The following is a 22,500-nucleotide window of genomic DNA, read 5'->3' as shown; positions in this document are numbered from 1 at the left end:
GTCCGTTTACAGGTGCCGCTGCACAGGTGGAACAAGTAGCGTGAAGCCGTTAGTCTCTCCAGAGGGAGCCGGGTGAGGTTCATCGGACCCCCGCGATGGCGTCTAGTCAGTCGAAAGAAGGTTGCTCGCAAAACACGCATGAGATTAAAAAGTGTTCTAGCTTCATGAATCGAAAAAGCCGTGAAAAAAAAAGAGTGATAACTGTCTGATGGGCAGAAGGAACCGTGGGGGATTTTTTTTTTATAGGCGCAATACCACCAGTGGCCACAGGGAGAGAATTGGAAGCAGGGCTGAGCGGATGCTCCACTTCTTCTTATTCATTACCTCCATGGGCTACAGTAGACGCAGAACCCACCTGAATCTCTGACTTAACTATCGGCATTGTGGGTAATGTAGGGAAAATTAAAGAAGGAGGACGAACACGGAAACTGAGTCCGACAATATTAGAGCAGTGAGATGTTTAACTGGAGGAGAAGTCTTTTAATGGCCAGTAGGTTACTTGAATTTTAAGGTGTTCAGGACGCGTCATTTTAAGACTCTGATAGATTCACTGAAATATTAAATATGATGGGGAGTCATGGCAACCGAGCGGTCGGGCCATCTACATCTGTCTATATACCTTCCGACTGTCCCATGAAGGCAATACTTCCCGTAACATAATCAAAAACACATTATTATACTGTAGGTAAATTGTGAATGGCGGCCTGTCTGCGTCTGTCCAGGGTTCACCCCCGTTTCTTACCCCGACGAGAGGTCAAAGGTTAAGGCCGCCCTGCCCCGATAAGCCGGTCTAGATAGCGGGATGGAAGCAGGTCCGGTTGCTTTTGGGGCGCCGGGAGGGTTGGAGGCCCGAGGATTGCGTCACTGCCCGATCTGATGTAAAAGCGAACGCCATCAAACCGGCGCAAACACAACCGAATGTCACCGCGATGCCGGATCAATCATCCTCTGGTCCACTCGTCCGTGTTCCATCCAAACGCTTCGTTTGGCGCTCCGAAATGACGAGAAGAATATTAAAGACCGCTACTGGATACGAAAAAACGGAAAGAAACGAGGCCGATATCAGTCAAATCTGTGTGTGCTCGTGTGTGTGTGTGTGTGTGCTTGTGTGTGTGTGCGTGGCCGGGTGTGAAGGTGTGTGTCGATAGTCTCTCACCGAGGACACGGAGCCGCTCTCCCCGGGGCTCAGACTATTACTGAGCCATGTATCACTTCTCAGCTGTGGACCCTGGGGAGAGAGAGGCGAGTATGAAGGGTTGGAGAGAGAGAGAGAGAGAGAGAGAGAGAGAGAGAGAGAGAGAGAGAGAGAGAGAGAGAGAGAGAGAGAGAGAGAGAGAGAGACATCCATCTTATTCTTTTTCAATCACTGGCGGCTGCTTTTCATTTTCTCCCCCTCCTCCTACACGAGGTCGAGAGGTCGACGTGTCGCCAGAAGTTTTACTTCCCGTTAAAAGGTTCATTTGTCAACGTAACTTCTTCAGTTAAAACTCCAGCTGTGGAAAAAAATAACCCCGCGGCTTCATTTCCTGTTTACTTTCTGTCCCCGTTCTATGAAACCTTTTTTTTAAAAATATATATATCGACGCATTTCTTTCTGACCCGAGATCTGAAGATGAAATCAGAAGATCGGACGGAGAGATTTTAAAGTAACACGACGTACAAAAGAATGCATGAATTAAAGGTGAATTACAAGACGTCGACCTGGGTGAAAGTCCTGCGTTTGCTTGATTGGTTCGTGTCAGTGTAGCGTGTTAGCGTGCTAATATTTAGCTAATTATCGCTGTTAGTTTCTGCAGTTTAATTGGTGGAAAATCAAAGTATTGGACGATTGCAAATTTGACCCGATGGTGGCGCCGGATGAAAAGTAATTTTACAATTCATCCATGAGGGGAACACGAATGTGTGAAGTCAGTTTCACTTAAAATCCATCCAAAAGTTGTTGGAAACGTAAAAGAAAAATGTCCAAAGGGAAGTTGGGTATTCAGTAGGATCCCCAAAGTCAGTAGGATTCATCCTCTGGGAACCACGAACGCGGAAATTCATCCAGTATTTGTTGTTGATAATGTATTGTTATTGTTGAAATGATGTATCCTATATCTCCTATATATATATATATATATATATATATATATATATATATATATATATATATATATATATATATATGCGCAGTCACATCTTAAGTGTTTTACTTTTGTGTTCATCTTACTATTGTGAACTTTAGTATTTAACATTATTTAGCTGGTGGCTTCAAATGGGGATTTTTCTGCCTCTTCCTATTGACTGAAAATAAAAAAAATGTTTGCACACGGCACTGAACAAGTTACGGCTGTAAAAACGTAATTAAACGCCGTCGACTGACGCAAACAGGTGGAAGGCCCGTGAGCTGAAACCTGAGCCTCGTTGTGGTTCCACTAAAAGTCGGATGGATACCGATCAGATCTCCAAAGAGTATAAAACGCCTTAAACTTCACACGAGTCCGACTAAAAGGACGAAAAACACAAAAGACTTCATTCATCTCGAGTTCTTCCTCGGTCCAGAGCTGCGGATTATTTTACCGTTATTCCACGTTTTTATTATGTTTAATTCTCTTTGAACACTAAATCTGAAACATTCAGAAGGATTTTTAATGTGCAGGAAAGTGCAAAAGCTTCCGAAACGTCGTTTCCGCGTCCCGTCGCAATAAAAAATGACTTCTTTTTAAAGATGAGCGGCTCTTTAAGCGACGAGGATCCCGCGGCGGTGCATTTAAATGACCGTTTTGTATCTTTGTGTGAACTTTAAACCTTCAAACTTCCATTTGTGTAAAAAGGAATGAAAGACTTTCAAATCAAAACGATATAAAAATCCTTTTTTTTTTTATCTTCACGAGCTTCCCAGAAGACATCTGTCATCAACGTAAGACGGCGTTTTAAATCTTTTGTCACATCCACGCTCAACAGATCCTTCAGGAGGAAAATAAATAACCACACAATAGAAGGTAGTTACGCAGCCGGCGTCTTTGCCCAGTGCATGCTGGGAGATGCGACCACGAGCGGAATAAAGAGATGTAGACAAATCGGTAGGTGTTATTGTGCGAACTTGTCCGCTTCGTGGGAACGCTTGGGGGCGGGGCTTCCAGCGGCGTAAAAAAGGTGATTAAACCGGCCGGGGCGGCGGAGAACGAGCGTTTGGATGGAGCTTCAATCACCATTCAGGGAGACGAGACCACAGGGACGAGCTCAGCTGTTGTGTACTTTGTGGAGACTGAGCACGCACACGCACACACACACACACACACACACACACGCAAACAAAGATGGTGATGACGCCTGAAATTGTTTGTTTTTTTTGTCCTCGGTTGACCAGGAGAGCTTAACGCTCACACGCTGAGTGGTGCTTCTGAATCCAAATCCTGCGACCTCTGACGCAAGCTGTGTTAATGACACACACACACACACACACACACACACACACACACACACACAGTCCATGGGCAGCGATGACGCCACGACAACCTCCTCCACGCAGCTGCTGAGATTTCAACCCCCTCTGCGATGGATCCGAGACGCATCAGAAACAGAATATAATGTATTTTTATACTCACTCATTAGCAAAACGCTGCACACAGCCATTAGTTTCAACTCGTATGTCCTTCTTTAACGGCGTGACCGATTAGAAGGTTGTACCAATACCTCTATTTCATCTCTCATCAGCACTAATATTGGATTAGAGGAAGTTTCATAGAGTTGTAACGACAGAAAGTGGAAGAGCTTTCATGCTGAGAGGAGATTATTTGTAATGAGAGTGAGTTGTTTGAGGTTATCCGTGACTCGGCGTCCCGTTAACGGCAAAAACATTAACATGTTACGCAACATTCACACGCATTAAAACAATATATTGCTCTCAGATGAAAATAATAATCCTTTAAAACGTCAGATTTGTGGGTTGAGACCCGCCGCGGAGCATGTTCATTAGCTTCTGAGATTAAATAAATGATTCATTCATTATTCAATTAGTCCACTTTAGTCCGTTCCCTTGTATTCGGCACCGGAGAAAAGAAAGAAACGTGTTAAAAAGAGCAAAAAGGCCTCAAACCAGTCAGTGAATTCATATTCATTCATGGAGATATTCTAATTTTAGAGTCTCAGATTAAAGCATTAATACGGAGGCAGAGGCTCCATCTTAATGCTTCTGTACAAGTCGAGTCTTTCATTGTTTCACATGCGGCTGTCCATCTTCCGGGCCAGCCATGTTATCACACTTATTAGCATTTTTATTATTTTAGTTTTTGTTTCTCGATATGACCTGATGGGAATCAACAATACGCCATTGTAGCTGCACGAGATTGGATTTTAATGTAAATATCCACGTGTGGATTCGTCTGAAATCACACAATTGAGAGTGCGACACAAAACACCTTCTCAATCCCCCACAATGCATCACCGTTGACTCAATATATCGGTGTTATGAATTAGTTATGACTGTTGCCTGTGGTCACTCCTCTGAATGAAGACATCAGAAAGAAGAGAGCGATATCTTTGGTATGTGTATATATATATATATATATATATATAAATATATATATATAAATATATATATATACATATATATATATATATATTTATATATATATATTTATATATATATATTTATATAAATACAAATAAATCAACAAATAAGCAAAATAGCCCTTGTGAAGTTTTACAGTTTCTTTAAAGCGACTTCAAATAAAGTCGAGAAGGAAAAGTGTGCCAGTGTGATTAGTGCACGTTATTAGTTTAAAAGCCTGTGTTTTTAAAGGCTTTTTATTCTTAGCCGTCCACTTGAGTGCCTGAAATTTGATTTTTATGCCACACCCTTCCCACAGATGAAGGCTTTAAACCCATTAAACCCTCGATAACAAGCTCAAAGCGCCAGTGGAGAAACAATTTTGGGGCGCTTTCACAAAAGGATGTTCAAAAATAAAATAATAACCCTCTTTGACAGCGGTGTATTATTTAAATTCTCTGGCTGGACCGCATTACAAAAAAAAAAAAAAGTCCCCCGTTGCCTTTGTGGCTATTTTATACAGTATGATGAATATGCACGATTGTCTCTCTCTCTCTGTGTGTGTGTGTGTGTGTGAGGACACACAATAAGTGGTGTCCAGGTTTGGTCCCCCATCAGATTGGCTGTTGCCCCTGGCAACAGGGTTGCTGCTGAGTGGTATCCATTGGTTACCTAAACATTCTGGGCAGCGTCGATGGACAAAGAGGGACGAGAGCAGCACAGAAACACACACAGCTACCCCAGTTGTGTCTTTCCTTCTGCACTTTGTCCATTAAAACTCAAGAAGTAACAGGAAATTTAAACCATTAAAACAACTTTATCTTTATTGCCAAATAATATAAATTAAAATTGTAGATTTGATTAGGTCGTATGAAAGAAATATAATGTTTACCAGAGATGTGTTTATCAACCATTCAGCATGAAAAAGGACAAAAAACAAGTAATATTTGTTGTTTATAAAACCAAAATCGAGTGATTATTGGTCTCTGATAACAATCATCTCGACACACAAATCACGTCCCATGAATTATTTAAATATCAGAATAAAAATAGAAAACTGCATGCAGGGTGCCACATTCCCTGAAAAAAAAATATGAAGTAGTTCAAGTTATAAAAAAAGTTTCATGACCTTTTAAAAAAAAAGATTATTAACGAGATATTTAAAACTCAACAAACGACCGAAAAACAGCCGACACCTGAAAACCAGTTCCTGTGTGTTAAATCTCCGTCTTCTCTCCCCCCCCCCCAACCCCCCCCCAGTATGACCGTACCGAGTCTTCCTTGGAAGGAGTCAATGTAAGTCTCCTTGTTTAAATCTCCATCACTCACTACCTGAGAACATGCGTTGACATCCTACTGGTTTCTCTCCTCCTCCGCCCCTTCCTGACACTCTCTCCCTCTTATCTCTCTCCCCCAGTTCTTCCCTTTCTCCCCCCCCCCCCCCCCCCCCCATCCTCTCTTGACCCTCAGCTAATCTACTGTATGCAAGCCTTCGTATTCTTCACATGTGCCGAGCGACAGATAACTGGCTGTGACGAGTTTATCTCCTCCACAGCTGAAGCCTTCATTCAAGTCCCAGTAAAAACACGAATGTTCTGCAGCTTCAGCAGAATTTATTTACACAATGTAAATTATTGTTGACTCAAATATGCCCAAAAAACTCAGAGAAACAGTTCAGTTTCAGGCAGTCAATATACTGTATTTATATATATATATATAATATATATTGTGTATATATATAATATATTTATATATAATATATATATAATATATATATTATATATACATACACAATATATATATATATACACAATATATATATATATATTATATATACACAATATATACTGATATATAATATATATTATATATACACAATATATATATAATATATATATTATATATATATATACACAATATATTATATATATATACTGACTGCCTGAAACTGATATATAATATATATATATATATATATAGAAACACAATTGATCTTTTAAGACCGTGCGGACAGCTGATGTTTTATTTATTATTTTTAACGTTTGCCAAAACACACCTGTGGGAATTATTAAATCTCTCGGCCGCGGTTTCCACTGTACAAAAAAATTTAAAAATAATATAATATCGTATAATAAAATACGACTCCATCAACCAACCAATTACAAGCTGCTGTGCTCACTGTAGATTGCTTTTGAATCACCACTTAGGCATCCATTTTTATTTTATATATTATATATATATAAATATCTCTGATTCTGCTCTTTTCAAGCAATGATCCCTGTAAGACATCTCCAAGGCGTTTGGATAATTAACCCTCCTTTCTTATTCCCTCTATCACAACCTCCCTTCTCTTCTTCTACCTCCTTCAATCGCCTGCTCTCTTCACCTCGATTTATTGTATTCTACTTCATCCTTCCTGCATTTATCTCTCTCTCTCTCTCATCTGCACTTTATTTTGTCACATTGCATTTTCTTTCCTTCCTCCTCTTCACCTCCCCCCTCTCCCTCCCTCTCTCTCTCTCTCTCTAGTCGTCCATGGAGGACACCACTTCCATCCTGCCCCGCCTCAAGAGGAAGCCCCCCCAGGCCTATGGGATCGGTGCCCTGGCTAAGTCCTCTCTGACAGGTGTGTCAGGTGTGTGTCTGTGCTGCTGTAGGTGGTAAACCAGCCCCCATGTTGCCTCCCGGTGCTCCACACAGGGTGGAGGGTGAAGTTGTTGTTGAGGAGAAGCAGGAGAGGGGGGGGGTCAACCCCCCCCCCGTGGTGTAAAGGATCATTCTTGGTTTTCTTCTCGCGTGTCACTCAAGACGGTTCTGATTGATCCACGATTGGTTTAAACCAATTAGTATTGATGGTGTTTGAGATAGCGTTAGCTTAGCTGTGTTAAAGTCGCAGAATGGAGTAAAAACATATGAATAAATAATTGGAATGTTTTAATCTGGACCGATTGTGACGCAATAGTCCTCCAGCGTGGGTCCTTTCCAGTATTCCTGGGTTAAAATCAGTACGCTTGTTATTTAAGTGACGTTAAGTCCGCGACACGGACTCTTTCCTACACTTTGATCAGGAATGTATGTTTTTGTTCCCTCAAGTCGTGAATTGACAGTTTCGTCGTACGGGAACGTACTTTTTAGGAGAGCAGGCTAGAAGGAAACGGGCAACCTGGTGTTTATTTATGCTTTTTAAAGATTGTAGTCCGATAAACAACGTAGTCAGATGTAAAGCCGTGATATGATGGAGCCGACTGCGTATAAATGAGTTTAGTTAACGAGCTTATGAGGAGGCCAATCATTAAATAGATGATTTTACAACATCATGAAAGCTGAGACCAGTCTTTCAGATGAGATTATTAATTATATTCACTATTTGAGGTCGCTAGTCAGCTCAAACTCTGCGATTGGTCAGGATTTTGTGTATTTTTTTGGGGTACTTTATCCCTTATTAGAGATTAAGAGAGAAATAAAACCAGCTGTTGTTTCCATTTTATGCTTAAACCTCGATGCTGATAGGAAGCCAATGTGCCACTCAACATGTTTTGTTATGTACGACAACAGGAAGAAAAACAATACTCCCCCAAAAAAAATCATCCGACACATTTTTTAAAAAAACTAAAGAAAAACAGGAATGATCTCGTCACCTTTGCCGTAAACGGCGGATTTTGTAAAGCGAACCTCAAAACGACAACTTCAGTCTCCAGGAGGAGGAGGAGGAGGAGGAGGAGGAGGAGCAGCTTGGAGCCAACATGGCCGCCCCTGTGGGTGCCCCTTCCCACATCACTTCCTACTTTTCTCTCCCATTGATATCAACAGCTGACGTCAATGACCGACACATTTTGAGTCATTGACGGGAAATCCAATCAGAATCTTTGATTTCAAAGAGACTAAAGTAAGTGCGATTGCTTACTTTAGTGACCCGGTGAAGCGTCTCCACAGGTGTGTTGGGTGGTGTCTATGTACTGTGGAGGTGGAGGTGAAGGTGAAGGTGGAGGTGAAAGTGAAGGTGAAGGTGGAGGTGAAGATGGAGGTGGATGTGAAGGTGGACGTGAAGGTGGACGTGGAGGTGAAAGTGAAGGTGAAGGTGGAGGTGGAGGTGGAGGTGAAAGTGAAGGTGGAGGTGAAGATGGAGGTGGAGGTGGAGGTGAAAGTGAAGATGGAGGTGGAGGTGAAGATGGAGGTGGAGGTGGAGGTGAAGGTGAAAGTGGAGATGGAGGTGGAGGTGAAGATGGAGGTGGAGGTGGAGGTGAAGGTGAAAGTGGAGGTGAAAGTGAAGGTGAAGGTGGAGGTGAAGATGGAGGTGAAAGTGAAGGTGAAGGTGAAGGTGGAGGTGAAAGTGAAGGTGAAGGTGGAGGTGAAGATGGAGGTGGAGGTGAAAGTGAAGGTGGAGGTGGAGGTGAAAGTGGAGGTGAAAGTGAAGGTGGAGGTGAAAGTGAAGGTGAAAGTGAAGGTGAAGGTGGAGGTGAAGATGGAGGTGGAGGTGAAAGTGAAGGTGGAGGTGGAGGTGAAAGTGAAGGTGGAGGTGGAGGTGAAAGTGGATGTGAAAGTGAAGGTGGAGGTGAAGGTGAAAGTGAAGGTGAAGGTGGAGGTGAAAGTGGAGGTGAAAGTGAAGGTGGAGGTGAAGGTGAAAGTGAAGGTGGAGGTGAAGGTGGAGGTGAAGGTGAAGGTGAAGATGGAGGTGAAAGTGAAGGTGGAGGTGGAGGTGAAGATGGAGGTGAAGGTGGAGGTGAAGATGGAGGTGGATGTGAAGGTGGAGGTGGAGGTGGAGCTGGTGGTGAAAGTGAAAGTGAAGGTGAAGGTGAAGGTGGAGGTGGAGGTGAAAGTGAAGGTGAAAGTGGAGGTGGAGGTGAAGATGGAGGTGAAGGTGAAAGTGAAAGTGAAGGTGAAGGTGGAGGTGGAGGTGAAAGTGAAGGTGAAAGTGGAGGTGGAGGTGAAGATGGAGGTGAAAGTGAAGGTGAAGGTGGAGGTGAAGGTGGAGCTGGTGGTGAAAGTGAAAGTGAAGGTGAAGGTGGAGGTGGAGGTGAAAGTGAAGGTGAAAGTGGAGGTGGAGGTGAAGATGGAGGTGAAGGTGAAAGTGAAAGTGAAGGTGAAGGTGGAGCTGGTGGTGAAAGTGAAAGTGAAGGTGGAGCTGGAGATGGAGCTGGTGGTGCTTGTGAAGAATTGACTTATTTGTGCTTCCAACTGTGCTCTGTGGTGTTTAAGCGCCTCAAGTGTAAAATAATAATAATAATGTTTCGGTTTATTTTTTTGTGTCTGGTGCACTTTAAATATTCATTTTTAAGGCTTTGAGGCCCCTCCCCCCCGACCCCCCCCCCCCCCTCACCCCCATTCTTTCCATTCCTATTTCCATCCCCAATTAGTCCAAAACGAGATTGTCTCTTTGTCTTCGGGGAGAAGCGGTTTCTATTCATAACTCGTGAACCAGAAGCTCCGTTTTGATTTTGATTTTAATTCGTTATCGATCTGTAAGCGTCTGACTCGGAGCACACGCCCCCCCTGCTTTGAATCCTGCATCCTGATTGGGCCCCGAGGGTTTTGGGACCCCCTGTTCCTCCGGCCTCTCTTAGGCTCCGTTTGTTGTGTTTACCGAGAGACGAGTAACGGCTCCGGTTATTAATACGGGTTCAATTCAACTCTTAACGAGCACGCGGGGGCAACCCCGTCCGATTGGTCGCCGCTGGCGGAGCTCCAGTCACCCGACCTCCGACCTCTGACCTCTTCTGCATCGCTCCGGTAATTTGTTTTCTTTGTTTTTTTGGGGTTGTTTTCTTACAGACTTCAAAATGTATTTTATTTAAAATATTATTCATGCAAACCAGCTGCAAGGTCTCGAGTCACATCCATTCCGGTGCATGCATCACCCCACTGGCATTATGAATCAGTCACTTAAACAGCTTCCCTTTAACAACATTACACAGTTTCTCATTATCATTCTACCCCCCCCACACACACAGAGCCTCAGGTGGAGGCGTCATCAACCAAAAGCGTCCAGAAGTAGTTCTGACAGTGCTGTGTGTGTGTGTGTGTGTGTGTGTGTGTGTTTGTGTGTGTGTGTGTGTGCGCCCCACCTGTACGTAGGCGTGTCTCGCTCCATGAAGGACAAAGTGACCAAGCCCACCGCCATGGCCCAGGGCCGCGTGGCCCACATGATCGAGTGGCAGAGTTGGGGCAAACCAACCGCGGGGCCGACGGGGAACGCCGGGCACAACAACCTGCTGCGGGAGAAGGAGCGCCGGCTGGAGAACGACGCCTACAGCGACCTGAGCGACGGGGAGAAGGAGGCTCGCTTCGCCGCAGGTGAGCGTAGGGGGAACCGGGAGAGTCCGGTCGGGTCCGAGCTGTGGGTCCGAACCCCCAACCCTTCCTGGCCTGGTGCATCTAAGTCAAATGAATAATTAGTGTCTTCCAACATTTACTTGGACTAAACCACTTTGTATCCTAATTAACTTCTGCTTGTGTTAGCGAAGCTGGAACTGGGATGTGTGTCTCTAATTGTGTGTTTCCCCCCCCCCCCCCCCCCCCCCCCCCCCTGGTTGTTCTCGCCCTCCCTCGTCAGGCATCATGCAGCAGTTCGCCATCTCCGAGGCGACGCTGTTCGGCTGGACCTCGATGGACGGGGAGAGCCTGGGCGCCGGCTCCAACCAGGGCAGCGTGGCTCACCTGAGCGAGGTGAACCAGGAGAGCATCACCAGCAGAGGTACTGCAGTCTGAAAGCTTTAAGGGGAACATTAGACTTGGAAGACAACGGACGACGGGCTGTTCGTTTCTGAAACATGTGAAACGTCTGACGGGTCACGAGTGAGAGAATATTCTATTAAAAGAATCCCCACCCCAAAAAAATACAGGACGAGTCGTATTCAAATGAGGGGAAAAGAAATGGCGTTAACGAGATGCGTCGTGGTCTGAGCCTCAGGTGGTCAGATGTCAGTCGGTCATAGGATGATATGAACGAGGAGGAAGGAAGGAAGGAAGGAAGGAAGGGAGGAAGGGAGCGAGATTAGGAAACACCCGTCCGACCTCCAACGTCACGGAGACGCAAAACAATTCGGTCTTTCTGGTTCAATAATAATAATAATAAATACATTTAAAGACTCCAGACCCTGGAGTGACCCTGCAGGTCAGACCAGACCCTCATTACCAGCACCATCTGGGCTCTGCACTGTGCTTCACGTGTCCTCCTCTGCCCCCCCCCCCCCCCCCCCCCCCATCTCCTCCACCTGTACAGACCAGGTGCTCCACCACTCCTCGGCGGACGTCTGGCCTCACACCTACGTCTCCCAGGGCCTGTACTGCCTGTCGTCCTCCGACGCCTGGGACCCAATCACCAGCCAGCCCTCGGGCGTGGCGTCCCCCGCCGCCGGCTCCTACATCATGTCCAGCGGTGAAGACCTGAACCTCCTCCCCGATACACGCCCTCTGTCGGAGGGTTGGGGTGGGGGGGCTGACGTCACTAAGTGTTTTATGCTCAATCCCCCCCCCCCCCCCCTAGGTGGCAGCGGAGCGGCGGGGACGCCCGGCGAGGGCTTCGAGGGGACGGTGGGCGGTTACCTGCAGCAGCAGCAGCACCACGCTCACCTGGCCCTGCAGCAGCAGAGCCAGCTCCATCAGCTCCAACACCTCCACCAGTACCAGCAACAGCTGCTGCAGTACCAGCAGCAACAGGTCCGCAGCACTGAAGCTAACCGCTAACTGCGTCTACATGTTAGCAGAATACACCGCATACATATAATAAGAGAAGTTTATGACCAAAATGCCTTCAAAATGAACGGCTGATAGTCCTGATTAGTGAACAGTGAAACATGTGCTCTCTCAGCTTCCTGAGTAACGGACAGCGAAGCGGTTTTATTCTTCTTATTGGATAATAACGGCCTCCAACTACTGCACGATTGAGTTCTTTAACCGTTTGTATTTGGGAAACTGGAAGCTAGGCGAGGTCACGGTGGAACGCCATCTGGTTTCCTTCTAAATGAATGTCGTACCGAGCGGTGCGTCGGGATCTAATGGACCCGTTGGCACGAATGTACACATGACTAATGTCTTCAATCCACGTAATGCACAAAAATATTCACATTTAAATCAAAGTAGCAGGATTTTTAGGGTTACGAAATAATAACTTGAAAAGCACGGCGCCTCAGAAAAGACACCGGAAAATGAGCCCGTCATTATTATGGGTTTTAAAATCAGTCGGTCATGTTTTCTGAGCGTTTCTCATCATTTAATCTAGTTATCAGTGATTAGAAGGCAGTAAAAAAAAAAAAAAGTCTCCGGCAAAGACTGCAAAAAAACGTTGGAGGAATATAAATATTTTTTGGCACAACGAGACGTGTTGCTATGCGGTCGCTATGGAGTCCCGTTACTGAAGAAGCTGAACACGTGTATTTAAATCTCTAGTGGCCACGTTGGTTTCAAACCCCCATATATATATATATATATATATATATATATATATATAATCTCATTAATGGTCTCTTCTTCCTTTCCCATCTCTGACTACAGCCTATGGAGCACAGGCAACATAGCGCCTCCCATTCCCTCCAAGCCACTCCCAACAGCACCATCCACAGCCTGGGCCCTCCCACCCACCCTCGGCTAGCTGACCTGTGGGGAGCTGCGCAGGTGGAGCCACAGCACGTAGGCACCCCGCCCCCCCCCCCCCCCCACCCCACCCACCCCCCAGGCTGAATCTAAATGGTCAGATTACAGACTTTGCGGACTAGACGGCGGTTTAATTTGTGTGTGTGTGTGTGTGTGTGTGTGTGGGGGGGGCGGCATCTCATTATGCATTTAACACTGTTGTGGTTTAGCTTCTGTGATGTCAATGCAAAAGGTGGAAAGAGTGCACAAGTAGACCCTTTTTTTGGGGGGGGTCTTTCTGCATCATGTTTTTTAACGCTCTTCTTTGCTAATTTGTTTTTTGTTTTGTTTTTCTGGGACCTGGGTTTGTTTTTTACCGTCAGCAGGCGGTATTTAACACACAGCCGTAGTGCAATGAATGATGGGAGAGACTGCCAGGGGGAAGACGGCAAGGTAGGAAACGGGCTGTGAACGCGTCTGCATGGAGCACGGCCTTAAAAAGTCTGCATGACGACCTCTAAAGGACCCCCGATTGGACCTTTGACCCCCCAAAAGGGAGCATCTGTAGAGATGAATGCCTGGTTCCTCAGAGGAGCATCCGTATCCGTAGAGATGAATGCCTGGTTCCTCAGAGGAGCATCCGTAGAGATGACTGCCTGGTTCTTCAGAGGAGCATCCGTATCCGTAGAGATGAATGCCTGGTTCCTCAGAGGAGCATCCGTAGAGATGACTGCCTGGTTCTTCAGAGGAGCATCCGTAGAGATGAATGCCTGGTTCTTCAGAGGAGCATCCGTAGAGATGAATGCCTGGTTCTTCAGAGGAGCATCCGTAGAGATGACTGCCTGGTTCCTCAGAGGAGCATCCGTAGAGATGAATGCCTGGTTCTTCAGAGGAGCATCCGTAGAGATGACTGCCTGGTTCCTCAGAGGAGCATCCGTAGAGATGACTGCCTGGTTCCTCAGAGGAGCATCCGTAGAGATGAATGCCTGGTTCTTCAGAGGAGCATGCTGTAAAGTCCGCAAGTTTTACAACTCTCAGCATTTGGATTCAGCATCTGTGTGTGTGTGTGTGTGTGTGTGTGTGACGTGTGTGTGTGTTCGTCTCTCTGACGTCCGGACATGGGAGCTCATATTCTGCTCTTCCTTCCTTCCTTCTGTCTCTGTTTCTTTCTTTCTTTCTGTGACCAGGAGGTACAATTTGAAGGGTTATTTAATGTCAGTCTGTGTGGTTCAATCCATTAAATCCAGGAACTCTTACCCGGTTGCAGGTGGAGGTGAACGGGCCGCCGGCTGACGTGGTCGGCGGAGCGGCGGAGACGCTCGGAGAGGAGCCGGAGTCCGACGGCATCCCCGAGCGGCACGAAGAGGAAGAGGAGGAGGAGGAGCTGACGAAGGTGAGCGGGCCCCAGAGTCCCAGAACCCCCCTGACGACTCGACGAGGTTAAAGACGTCGCGTTCCTTTCGTGTCTTCGCAGGTGGACGAGGTGACGTTGACCCTGGAGCCGTGCTCTTTGACCCCGTCCCCGCTGAGGGAGGAGGTGCCCTCGACCGGAGGCTCGAGCCCGGGGCCGCCGGCACAGGCGGCCGCCAGGAAACCCTTCGAAGTCACGCCCTGCGTCGTCCAATCGCTGGAAGAGTAAAGGACGAGGAGGCGGGGACTGAAATAAATACTCCAATAATCAATCGAGCTACTCCCCCCCCCCCCCTCCGGAACCCAACTACACACCCACTTTGAGTCGGAGGAAATGAGACTCTTTAAAAGACGATAAACGTGGGATGTAACGTACACAAACTAAATGCCAAGAAGCCCCGCCCCCCCCCCCCCCCCCACCGAAGCCAGTCCAGGAAGTAAGGAAAGAAGAAAAAGGACAAGAGGGGGCCCGAAGGGGCCTTGTTTAACATCATTGCAATACAACACACAAGGACTCCACAAGGTCAAACGGGGGTCATGAACGTTACCGGGTCACAGAGCACTGATTGGCTGAGTGATGTATTTTTTGCTTTGATTGACAGCCGGTTGAGTCGCACTCTTTATTTTGAAGCACTTGAACAGCAAAACAAAGTGCATGCTTTTCAACAGCGAGCTCGCCCCCAACAGGATATAACACACTATACAAACTCACAATATATCAAATAGCTTTTTATAATAAAATGTTATAAAAAAATTAATTAAAAAAGCCAATAAACCCGACATGTATCTGTATGAAAGTAAGACCATGTGTGTGTGTGTATGTGTGTGTGTGTGAGTGTAGCGTTTATTTGTGTGTAAAAATATATATTTATTCTGGGAATCAGATTCTTCTCTGTGATGTTTTCTGGAAACATAAACACACACGTTCGTACTCGTCTCGTGACCTTTGACCTTCACATGACTAGTGACACACGAGTGTTCCTCACAAAAGGTTGAAACATGAACGCACAACCGGTAGGATTACTCTAAAATAATATATAATATTTTATATATATATATATATAAATACACATATATATACATACATATATATATACACATACATATATATATATAAATACACATATATATACATACATATATATATACACATACATATATATGTATATATATACACACATATACACACGCATACATATACACATATATATACACACACATATATATATATATATGTGTGTATATATATATACATGTGTATATATATACACACACATATATATACACATATGTATATATATATATATCCATCCATCCATTTTCAATACCGCTTATCCTCATTAGGGTCGCGGGGGCGCTATATATATATATATATATACACACACACACATATATATGTATATACATATGTATGTGTATACATATATATATACACATATATATACACATACATATGTATACACATACATATGTATGTGTATACATATATATATGTATGTGTGTATATATATATGTGTGAATATATATATACATATATATACACATATATATATGTGTGTATATATATGTGTGTATATATATATATATGTGAATATATATATATATGTATATACATATATATGTGTGTGAATATATATATATATATGTGTGTGTATATATGCATATACATATATATATATATGCATATATATATATGTATATGCATATATACACACACACACACATATATATATATATATGTATATACATATATATGTGTGTGAATATATATATATATGTATATGCATATATACACACACATATATATATGTATATACATATATATATGTGTGTGTATATATGCATATACATATATATATATATGCATATATATATATATGTATATGCATATATACACACACATATATATATATATATGTATATACATATATATGTGTGTGAATATATATATATATATATATGTATATGCATATATACACACACATATATATGTATATACATATATATGTGTGTGTATATACATACATGATAAGTAAATGTGCATGACTGAAGCCCAAAGGTGCAGATGTTCCCATAGCAGAAGCACATGGCTAATTAATATGCAGGATGATGTCATCAGACCTCCCCGTTGCCTTTGTTAGTGAAGTTTAGGCATGAGGAGTGAGATTATTATGGTATGGAGGGGGGGGGGGGGGGGGAGGCCCGATGATGTCCGTTTGCAGAATGAGTAGCTAAAAGCTTCAGAGTTTGTATTTTGGGGTTTTGGGAACCACGACATGGCACCAGTACTTCAAGGTCAGAGGTCAGAGGTCAGAGGTCGTCCTCACAGAGCGGTGGTGGTGTTCTGGTTCATTAACCACCGGCCAGGCAGACGCCCGGCCATCGTCTTGGAAGCAGAGACGTGGCCCCCTCGGTGCCTTTTTGGGAGGATTTCTGTGTCGTTGTTGTTGTTGTTGTTGTTGTTTCATAAACATCAAAAATACAGACAATAAAGAAATGCTGCAGAGTAGAAGGAGTCCTTGAAGGCAACACGCGTTAGTGATGTCATGTGGATGAGTGAAGTGAAGTGGAACGATATCCGTCACAACAAACAAACAACTGACAAACAGAAAGGAAGTGAGAAACAATTATATAAGCTTATTATGGGATGTTTGTGAGATGTCGTCATGCAGTGTGATTACACTGTATGATTACTTTAATTACTTCTGTGGAGTAATTCATAGCTTCCTTTCCTCTGCCCTTGCTTCCTTTCCTCTGTCCTCATCTGTACAACACACCCACAGATGCTTCCTTTCCTCTGCCCTTGCTTCCTTTCCTCTGTCCTCGTCTTAACACACCCACAGATGCTTCCTTTCCTCTGACCTTGCTTCCTTTCCTCTGTCCTCATCTGTACAACACACCCACAGGTGATTCCTTTCCTCTGACCTTGCTTCCTTTCCTCTGTCCTGGTCTTAACACACCCACAGATACTTCCTTTCCTCTGCCCTTGCTTCCTTTCCTCTGTCCTCGTCTTAACACACCCACAGATGCTTCCTTTCCTCTGCCCTTGCTTCCTTTCCTCTGTCCTGGTCTTAACACACCCACGTGTGCTTCCTTTCCTCTGACCTTGCTTCCTTTCCTCTGTCCTGGTCTTAACACACCCACAGATGCTTCCTTTCCTCTGACCTTGCTTCCTTTCCTCTGTCCTCATCTGTACAACACACCCACAGGTGATTCCTTTCCTCTGCCCTTGCTTCCTTTCCTCTGTCCTCGTCTTAACACACCCACAGATGCTTCCTTTCCTCTGACCTTGCTTCCTTTCCTCTGTCCTGGTCTTTACACACCCACAGATACTTCCTTTCCTCTGACCTTGCTTCCTTTCCTCTGTCCTGGTCTTAACACACCCACAGATGCTTCCTTTCCTCTGACCTTGCTTCCTTTCCTCTGTCCTCATCTGTACAACACACCCACAGGTGATTCCTTTCCTCTGCCCTGGTTTCCTTTCCTCTGACCTTGCTTCCTTTCCTCTGTCCTGATCTTAACACACCAACGTGTGCTTCCTCTCCTCTGACCTTGCTTCCTTTCCTCTGTCCTCATCTGTACAACACACCCACGTGTGCTTCCTTTCCTCTGTCCTGGTCTTAACACACCCATGTGTGCTTCCTTTCCTATGCCCTTGCTTCCTTTCCTCTGTCCTGGTCTTAACACACCCACGTGTGCTTCCTCTCCTCTGACCTTGCTTCCTTTCCTCGGTCCTGGTCTTAACACACCCACAGTGCTTCCTCTCCTCTCTCCTTGCTTCCTTTCCTCTGTCCTGGTCTTAACACACCCACGTGTGCTTCCTCTCCTCTGACCTTGCTTCCTTTCCTCTGTCCTGGTCTTAACACACCCACGTGTGCTTCCTTTCCTCTGTCCTGGTCTTAACACACCCACGTGTGCTTCCTCTCCTCTCTCCTTGCTTCCTTTCCTCTGTCCTGGTCTTAACACACCCACAGTGCTTCCTCTCCTCTCTCCTTGCTTCCTTTCCTCTGTCCTGGTCTTAACACACCCACGTGTGCTTCCTCTCCTCTCTCCTTGCTTCCTTTCCTCCGTCCTGGTCTTAACACACCCACAGTGCTTCCTCTCCTCTCTCCTTGCTTCCTTTCCTCTGTCCTGGTCTTAACACACCCACGTGTGCTTCCTCTCCTCTCTCCTTGCTTCCTTTCCTCTGTCCTGGTCTTAACACACCCACAGTGCTTCCTCTCCTCTGACCTTGCTTCCTTTCCTCTGTCCTGGTCTTAACACACCCACGTGTGCTTCCTCTCCTCTCTCCTTGCTTCCTTTCCTCTGTCCTGGTCTTAACACACCCACAGTGCTTCCTCTCCTCTCTCCTTGCTTCCTTTCCTCTGTCCTGGTCTTAACACACCCACGTGTGCTTCCTCTCCTCTCTCCTTGCTTCCTTTCCTCTGTCCTGGTCTTAACACACCCACGTGTGCTTCCTCTCCTCTGACCTTGCTTCCTTTCCTCGGTCCTGGTCTTAACACACCCACGTGTGCTTCCTCTCCTCTGACCTTGCTTCCTTTCCTCGGTCCTGGTCTTAACACACCCACAGTGCTTCCTCTCCTCTCTCCTTGCTTCCTTTCCTCTGTCCTGGTCTTAACACATCCATGTGTGCTTCCTCTCCTCTCTCCTTGCTTCCTTTCCTCCGTCCTGGACCTGGGTAAATAAAAAGGTCAAAAAGCGGTTCACTTAATAAAACTTTATTTCGCTACATCTTTCAAAAGTTTTTATACATTTTGAGACAACGTTTGACTAAAAAAGGAAAATAAATACGTGAACCACGAGACAGAAGACGTTTAGCCCTCTTAAGAAAAGGACACACACATTTTAAAAAATCACACACACACACATAAAGAGGGTTTAAAGACTTTAAGGCAGCACCTGAGAAACTGAATCCAGGAGATCACGGCATCAACTAAGTTAAAAGGTAGAATATAAATATAATATAAGACTAGAGGAATCCATCAGAGTACAGGAACCTCCCGATCGTTTCTATCTGGAATAAGAAGCAGCAGAGACAGACACAGTTATAATTTAAGTGATCTGAAAGTAGTGAAAACATGTGTGTGTGTGTGTGAGTGAGTGTGTGTGTGTGTGCGTGAGTGTGCGTGAGTGTGCGTGAGTGTGAGTGTGTGTGAGTGTGTGTGTGAGTGTGTGTGAGTGTGCGTGAGTGTGTGTGTGCGAGTGTGTGAGTGTGTGAGTGTGTGTGTGAGTGTGTGTGAGTGTGCGTGAGTGTGTGTGTGTGAGAGTGTGTGTGCGTGAGTGTGTGTGTGTGTGTGTGTGTGAGTGTGTGCGAGTGTGTGTGCGAGTGTGTGTGCGAGTGAGTGTGTGTGCGAGTGTGAGTGTGTGAGTGTGTGTGTGAGTGTGTGTGAGTGTGCGTGAGTGTGTGTGTGTGAGAGTGTGTGTGAGTGTGTGTGCGAGTGTGTGTGTGTGTGTGTGTGAGTGTGTGTGTGTGTGTGCGAGTGTGTGTGTGTGTGTGTGTGAGTGTGTGTGTGCGAGTGAGTGTGTGAGTGAGTATGTGTGCGAGTGTGAGTGTGTGTGTGAGTGTGTGTGAGTGTGCGTGAGTGTGTGTGTGAGTGTGTGTGAGTGTGTGTGTGCGAGTGTGTGTGTGAGTGAGTGTGTGAGTGAGTGTGTGTGCGAGTGTGAGTGTGTGTGTGTGAGTGTGTGTGTGAGAGTGTGCGTGAGTGTGTGTGTGTGAGAGTGTGTGTGAGTGTGTGTGCGAGTGTGTGTGTGTGTGTGTGAGTGTGTGTGTGTGTGTGTGTGCGAGTGTGTGTGTGTGTGTGTGTGTGAGTGTGTGTGTGCGAGTGTGTGTGTGAGTGAGTGTGTGAGTGAGTATGTGTGCGAGTGTGTGTGTGTGTGTGTGTGTGTGAGTGTGTGTGTCAACCCGACCGTGATGAGATGGGCGCTGAGGCAAAGCGTCACAAGGTCAGCACACGAGTTGGAGGTCGTTTTTTGGGGCTTTTGGAGGATCCTCGTTAGTTTAGAGATGAAAGAGACTACAACTGGAACTTTAACGCATTTTAGTAAATAAATATGTTTGTGTGTGTACGTCGTAGACGGTGCCACGAACAGTAAAATAATAATAAGAGTTGTCAGGGATTCCTTAAATTGTCTTAAATTCTTTAAATGAACAGCTCCTTCACCATTTCAACCCCATCACACATTCATATGGAGCTATTATTTCGTGAGGTCACAGTGACCTTTGACCCCTACAGCGTTCCTGAGATACGACGAGAACGAGAAACACGACATCTAAAAACACGCACACAGATTATTAAGAATCCCGTCTAAGTGAGGACAAAAGAGGTCAGAAAAAGAAACTCACACCTTTAAAAAACTAATCTACACCATCGGCTCATCGTCACTCTCCTCATCCGGCTCGAGGAGCCTCTGTAAGGGTCTCTGGGTGGTGGTGGGGGGGGGGAGGAGGAGGGGGAGGAGTGGAAGAAGAAGGGACCGGCGGAGGAGTGGTGGAGGGAGGGGGGGTGAGGCGGCTCTCCTCCACCTCCGGGCTCACGCCCTCGATCCACACCTCCGTTTCGTTCTCGTGGAGACGGTGGTGGGGAGGGGGGGGAGGGAGCTGGGGAGCAGCTGGAGCCGAGGGAGGAGGGCAGGTGGAGGTGGAGGGAGGAGGGCAGGTGGAGGTGGAGGGAGGAGAGGACGGAGCAGCGGAGGAGGAGGAAGGCGGAGATTTGGGAACAGAGTTGCGGTTGGTGATGTCGCGAAAGCTGGCGAGAGGAGGACGGAGGCGGACGCCAGAGCGAGTGGAGCCTTCGATGGCCTTCTGGAGCTGAAGGAGGGAGGAAGGAGAAGAAGAAGGAAGGAGAACAAGAAGAACAAGAACGAACAAGAAGGAGAAGAAGAAGGAAGGAGAACGAGAAGAACAAGAACAAGAAGGAGAAGAAGAAGGAAGGAGAACAAGAACAAGAAGGAGAAGAAGAAGGAAGGAGAACAAGAACAAGAAGGAGAAGAAGAAGGAAGGAGAACAAGAACAAGAAGGAGAAGAAGAAGGAAGGAGAACAAGAAGAACAAGAAGGAGAAGAAGAAGGAAGGAGAACAAGAACAAGAAGGAGAAGAAAAAGGAAGGAGAACAAGAACAAGAAGGAGAAGAAGAAGGAAGGAGAACAAGAACAAGAAGGAGAAGAAGAAGGAAGGAGAACAAGAAGAACAAGAAGGAGAAGAAGGAGAACAAGAAGAACAAGAAGGAGAACAAGAAGAACAAGAAGAAGGAAGGAGAACAAGAACAAGAAGGAGAAAGAAGAACAAGAAGAACAAGAAGGAGAAGAAGGAAGGAGAACAAGAAGAAGGAAGGAGAACAAGAACAAGAAGGAGAAAGAAGAACAAGAAGAACAAGAAGGAGAAGAAGAAGAACAAGAACAAGAAGGAGAAGAAGAAGAAGGAAGGAGAACAAGAAGAACAAGAACAAGAAGGAGAAGAAGAAGGAAGGAGAACAAGAACAAGAAGGAAGAGAAGAAGGAAGGAGAACAAGAAGAAGAAGGAGAAGAAGAAGGAAGGAGAACAAGAACAAGAAGGAGAAGAAGAAGGAAGGAGAACAAGAACAAGAAGGAGAAGAAGAAGGAAGGAGAACAAGAACAAGAAGGAGAAGAAAAAGGAAGGAGAACAAGAACAAGAAGGAGAAGAAGAAGGAAGGAGAACAAGAACAAGAAGGAGAAGAAGAAGGAAGGAGAACAAGAACAAGAAGGAGAAGAAAAAGGAAGGAGAACAAGAACAAGAAGGAGAAGAAGAAGGAAGGAGAACAAGAACAAGAAGGAGAAGAAGAAGGAAGGAGAACAAGAAGAACAAGAAGGAGAAGAAGGAGAACAAGAAGAACAAGAAGGAGAACAAGAAGAACAAGAAGAAGGAAGGAGAACAAGAACAAGAAGGAGAAAGAAGAACAAGAAGAACAAGAAGGAGAAGAAGGAAGGAGAACAAGAAGAAGGAAGGAGAACAAGAACAAGAAGGAGAAAGAAGAA

General features: G+C 45.3%; 2 protein-coding genes across 5 annotated transcripts in view; one reads left to right on the top strand and one right to left on the bottom strand.

Moving 5' to 3' along the window:
- The window catches only part of LOC117738762 (protein FAM131B-like), a 38,089-nt gene extending 22,696 nt beyond the window's left edge, over positions 1–15,393 (top strand). Inside the window, exons 3-11 of one of the 4 annotated variants that reach the window (XM_034544869.1) lie at positions 5,792–5,827; positions 7,061–7,166; positions 10,604–10,822; positions 11,082–11,222; positions 11,751–11,906; positions 12,015–12,187; positions 13,022–13,156; positions 14,367–14,492; positions 14,574–15,393. In XM_034544869.1, coding sequence (XP_034400760.1) covers positions 5,792–5,827; positions 7,061–7,166; positions 10,604–10,822; positions 11,082–11,222; positions 11,751–11,906; positions 12,015–12,187; positions 13,022–13,156; positions 14,367–14,492; positions 14,574–14,738 — 1,257 coding nt within the window. In that variant the 3' untranslated portion in view covers positions 14,739–15,393. The remainder of the gene's footprint in view (positions 1–5,791; positions 5,828–7,060; positions 7,167–10,603; positions 10,823–11,081; positions 11,223–11,750; positions 11,907–12,014; positions 12,188–13,021; positions 13,157–14,366; positions 14,493–14,573) is intronic. The other 3 variants (XM_034544871.1, XM_034544870.1, XM_034544872.1) reach the window with 3 other exon arrangements.
- Positions 15,394–20,897: 5,504 nt separating this feature from the next.
- Positions 20,898–22,500, bottom strand: part of LOC117739219 (chloride channel protein 1-like) — a 40,704-nt gene continuing 39,101 nt past the window's right edge. Inside the window, exon 25 of the mRNA XM_034545510.1 lies at positions 20,898–21,317. Within this exon, the coding sequence (XP_034401401.1) occupies positions 20,898–21,317 (420 nt within the window). The remainder of the gene's footprint in view (positions 21,318–22,500) is intronic.

This window comes from Cyclopterus lumpus, chromosome 11 (genome assembly GCF_009769545.1).
Source record: "Cyclopterus lumpus isolate fCycLum1 chromosome 11, fCycLum1.pri, whole genome shotgun sequence".
NCBI classification, from domain to species: Eukaryota; Metazoa; Chordata; class Actinopteri; order Perciformes; family Cyclopteridae; genus Cyclopterus; species Cyclopterus lumpus.
The sequence above is the reverse complement of the archived record's forward strand: the minus strand, read 5'-3'. Positions and strand labels throughout refer to the sequence as shown.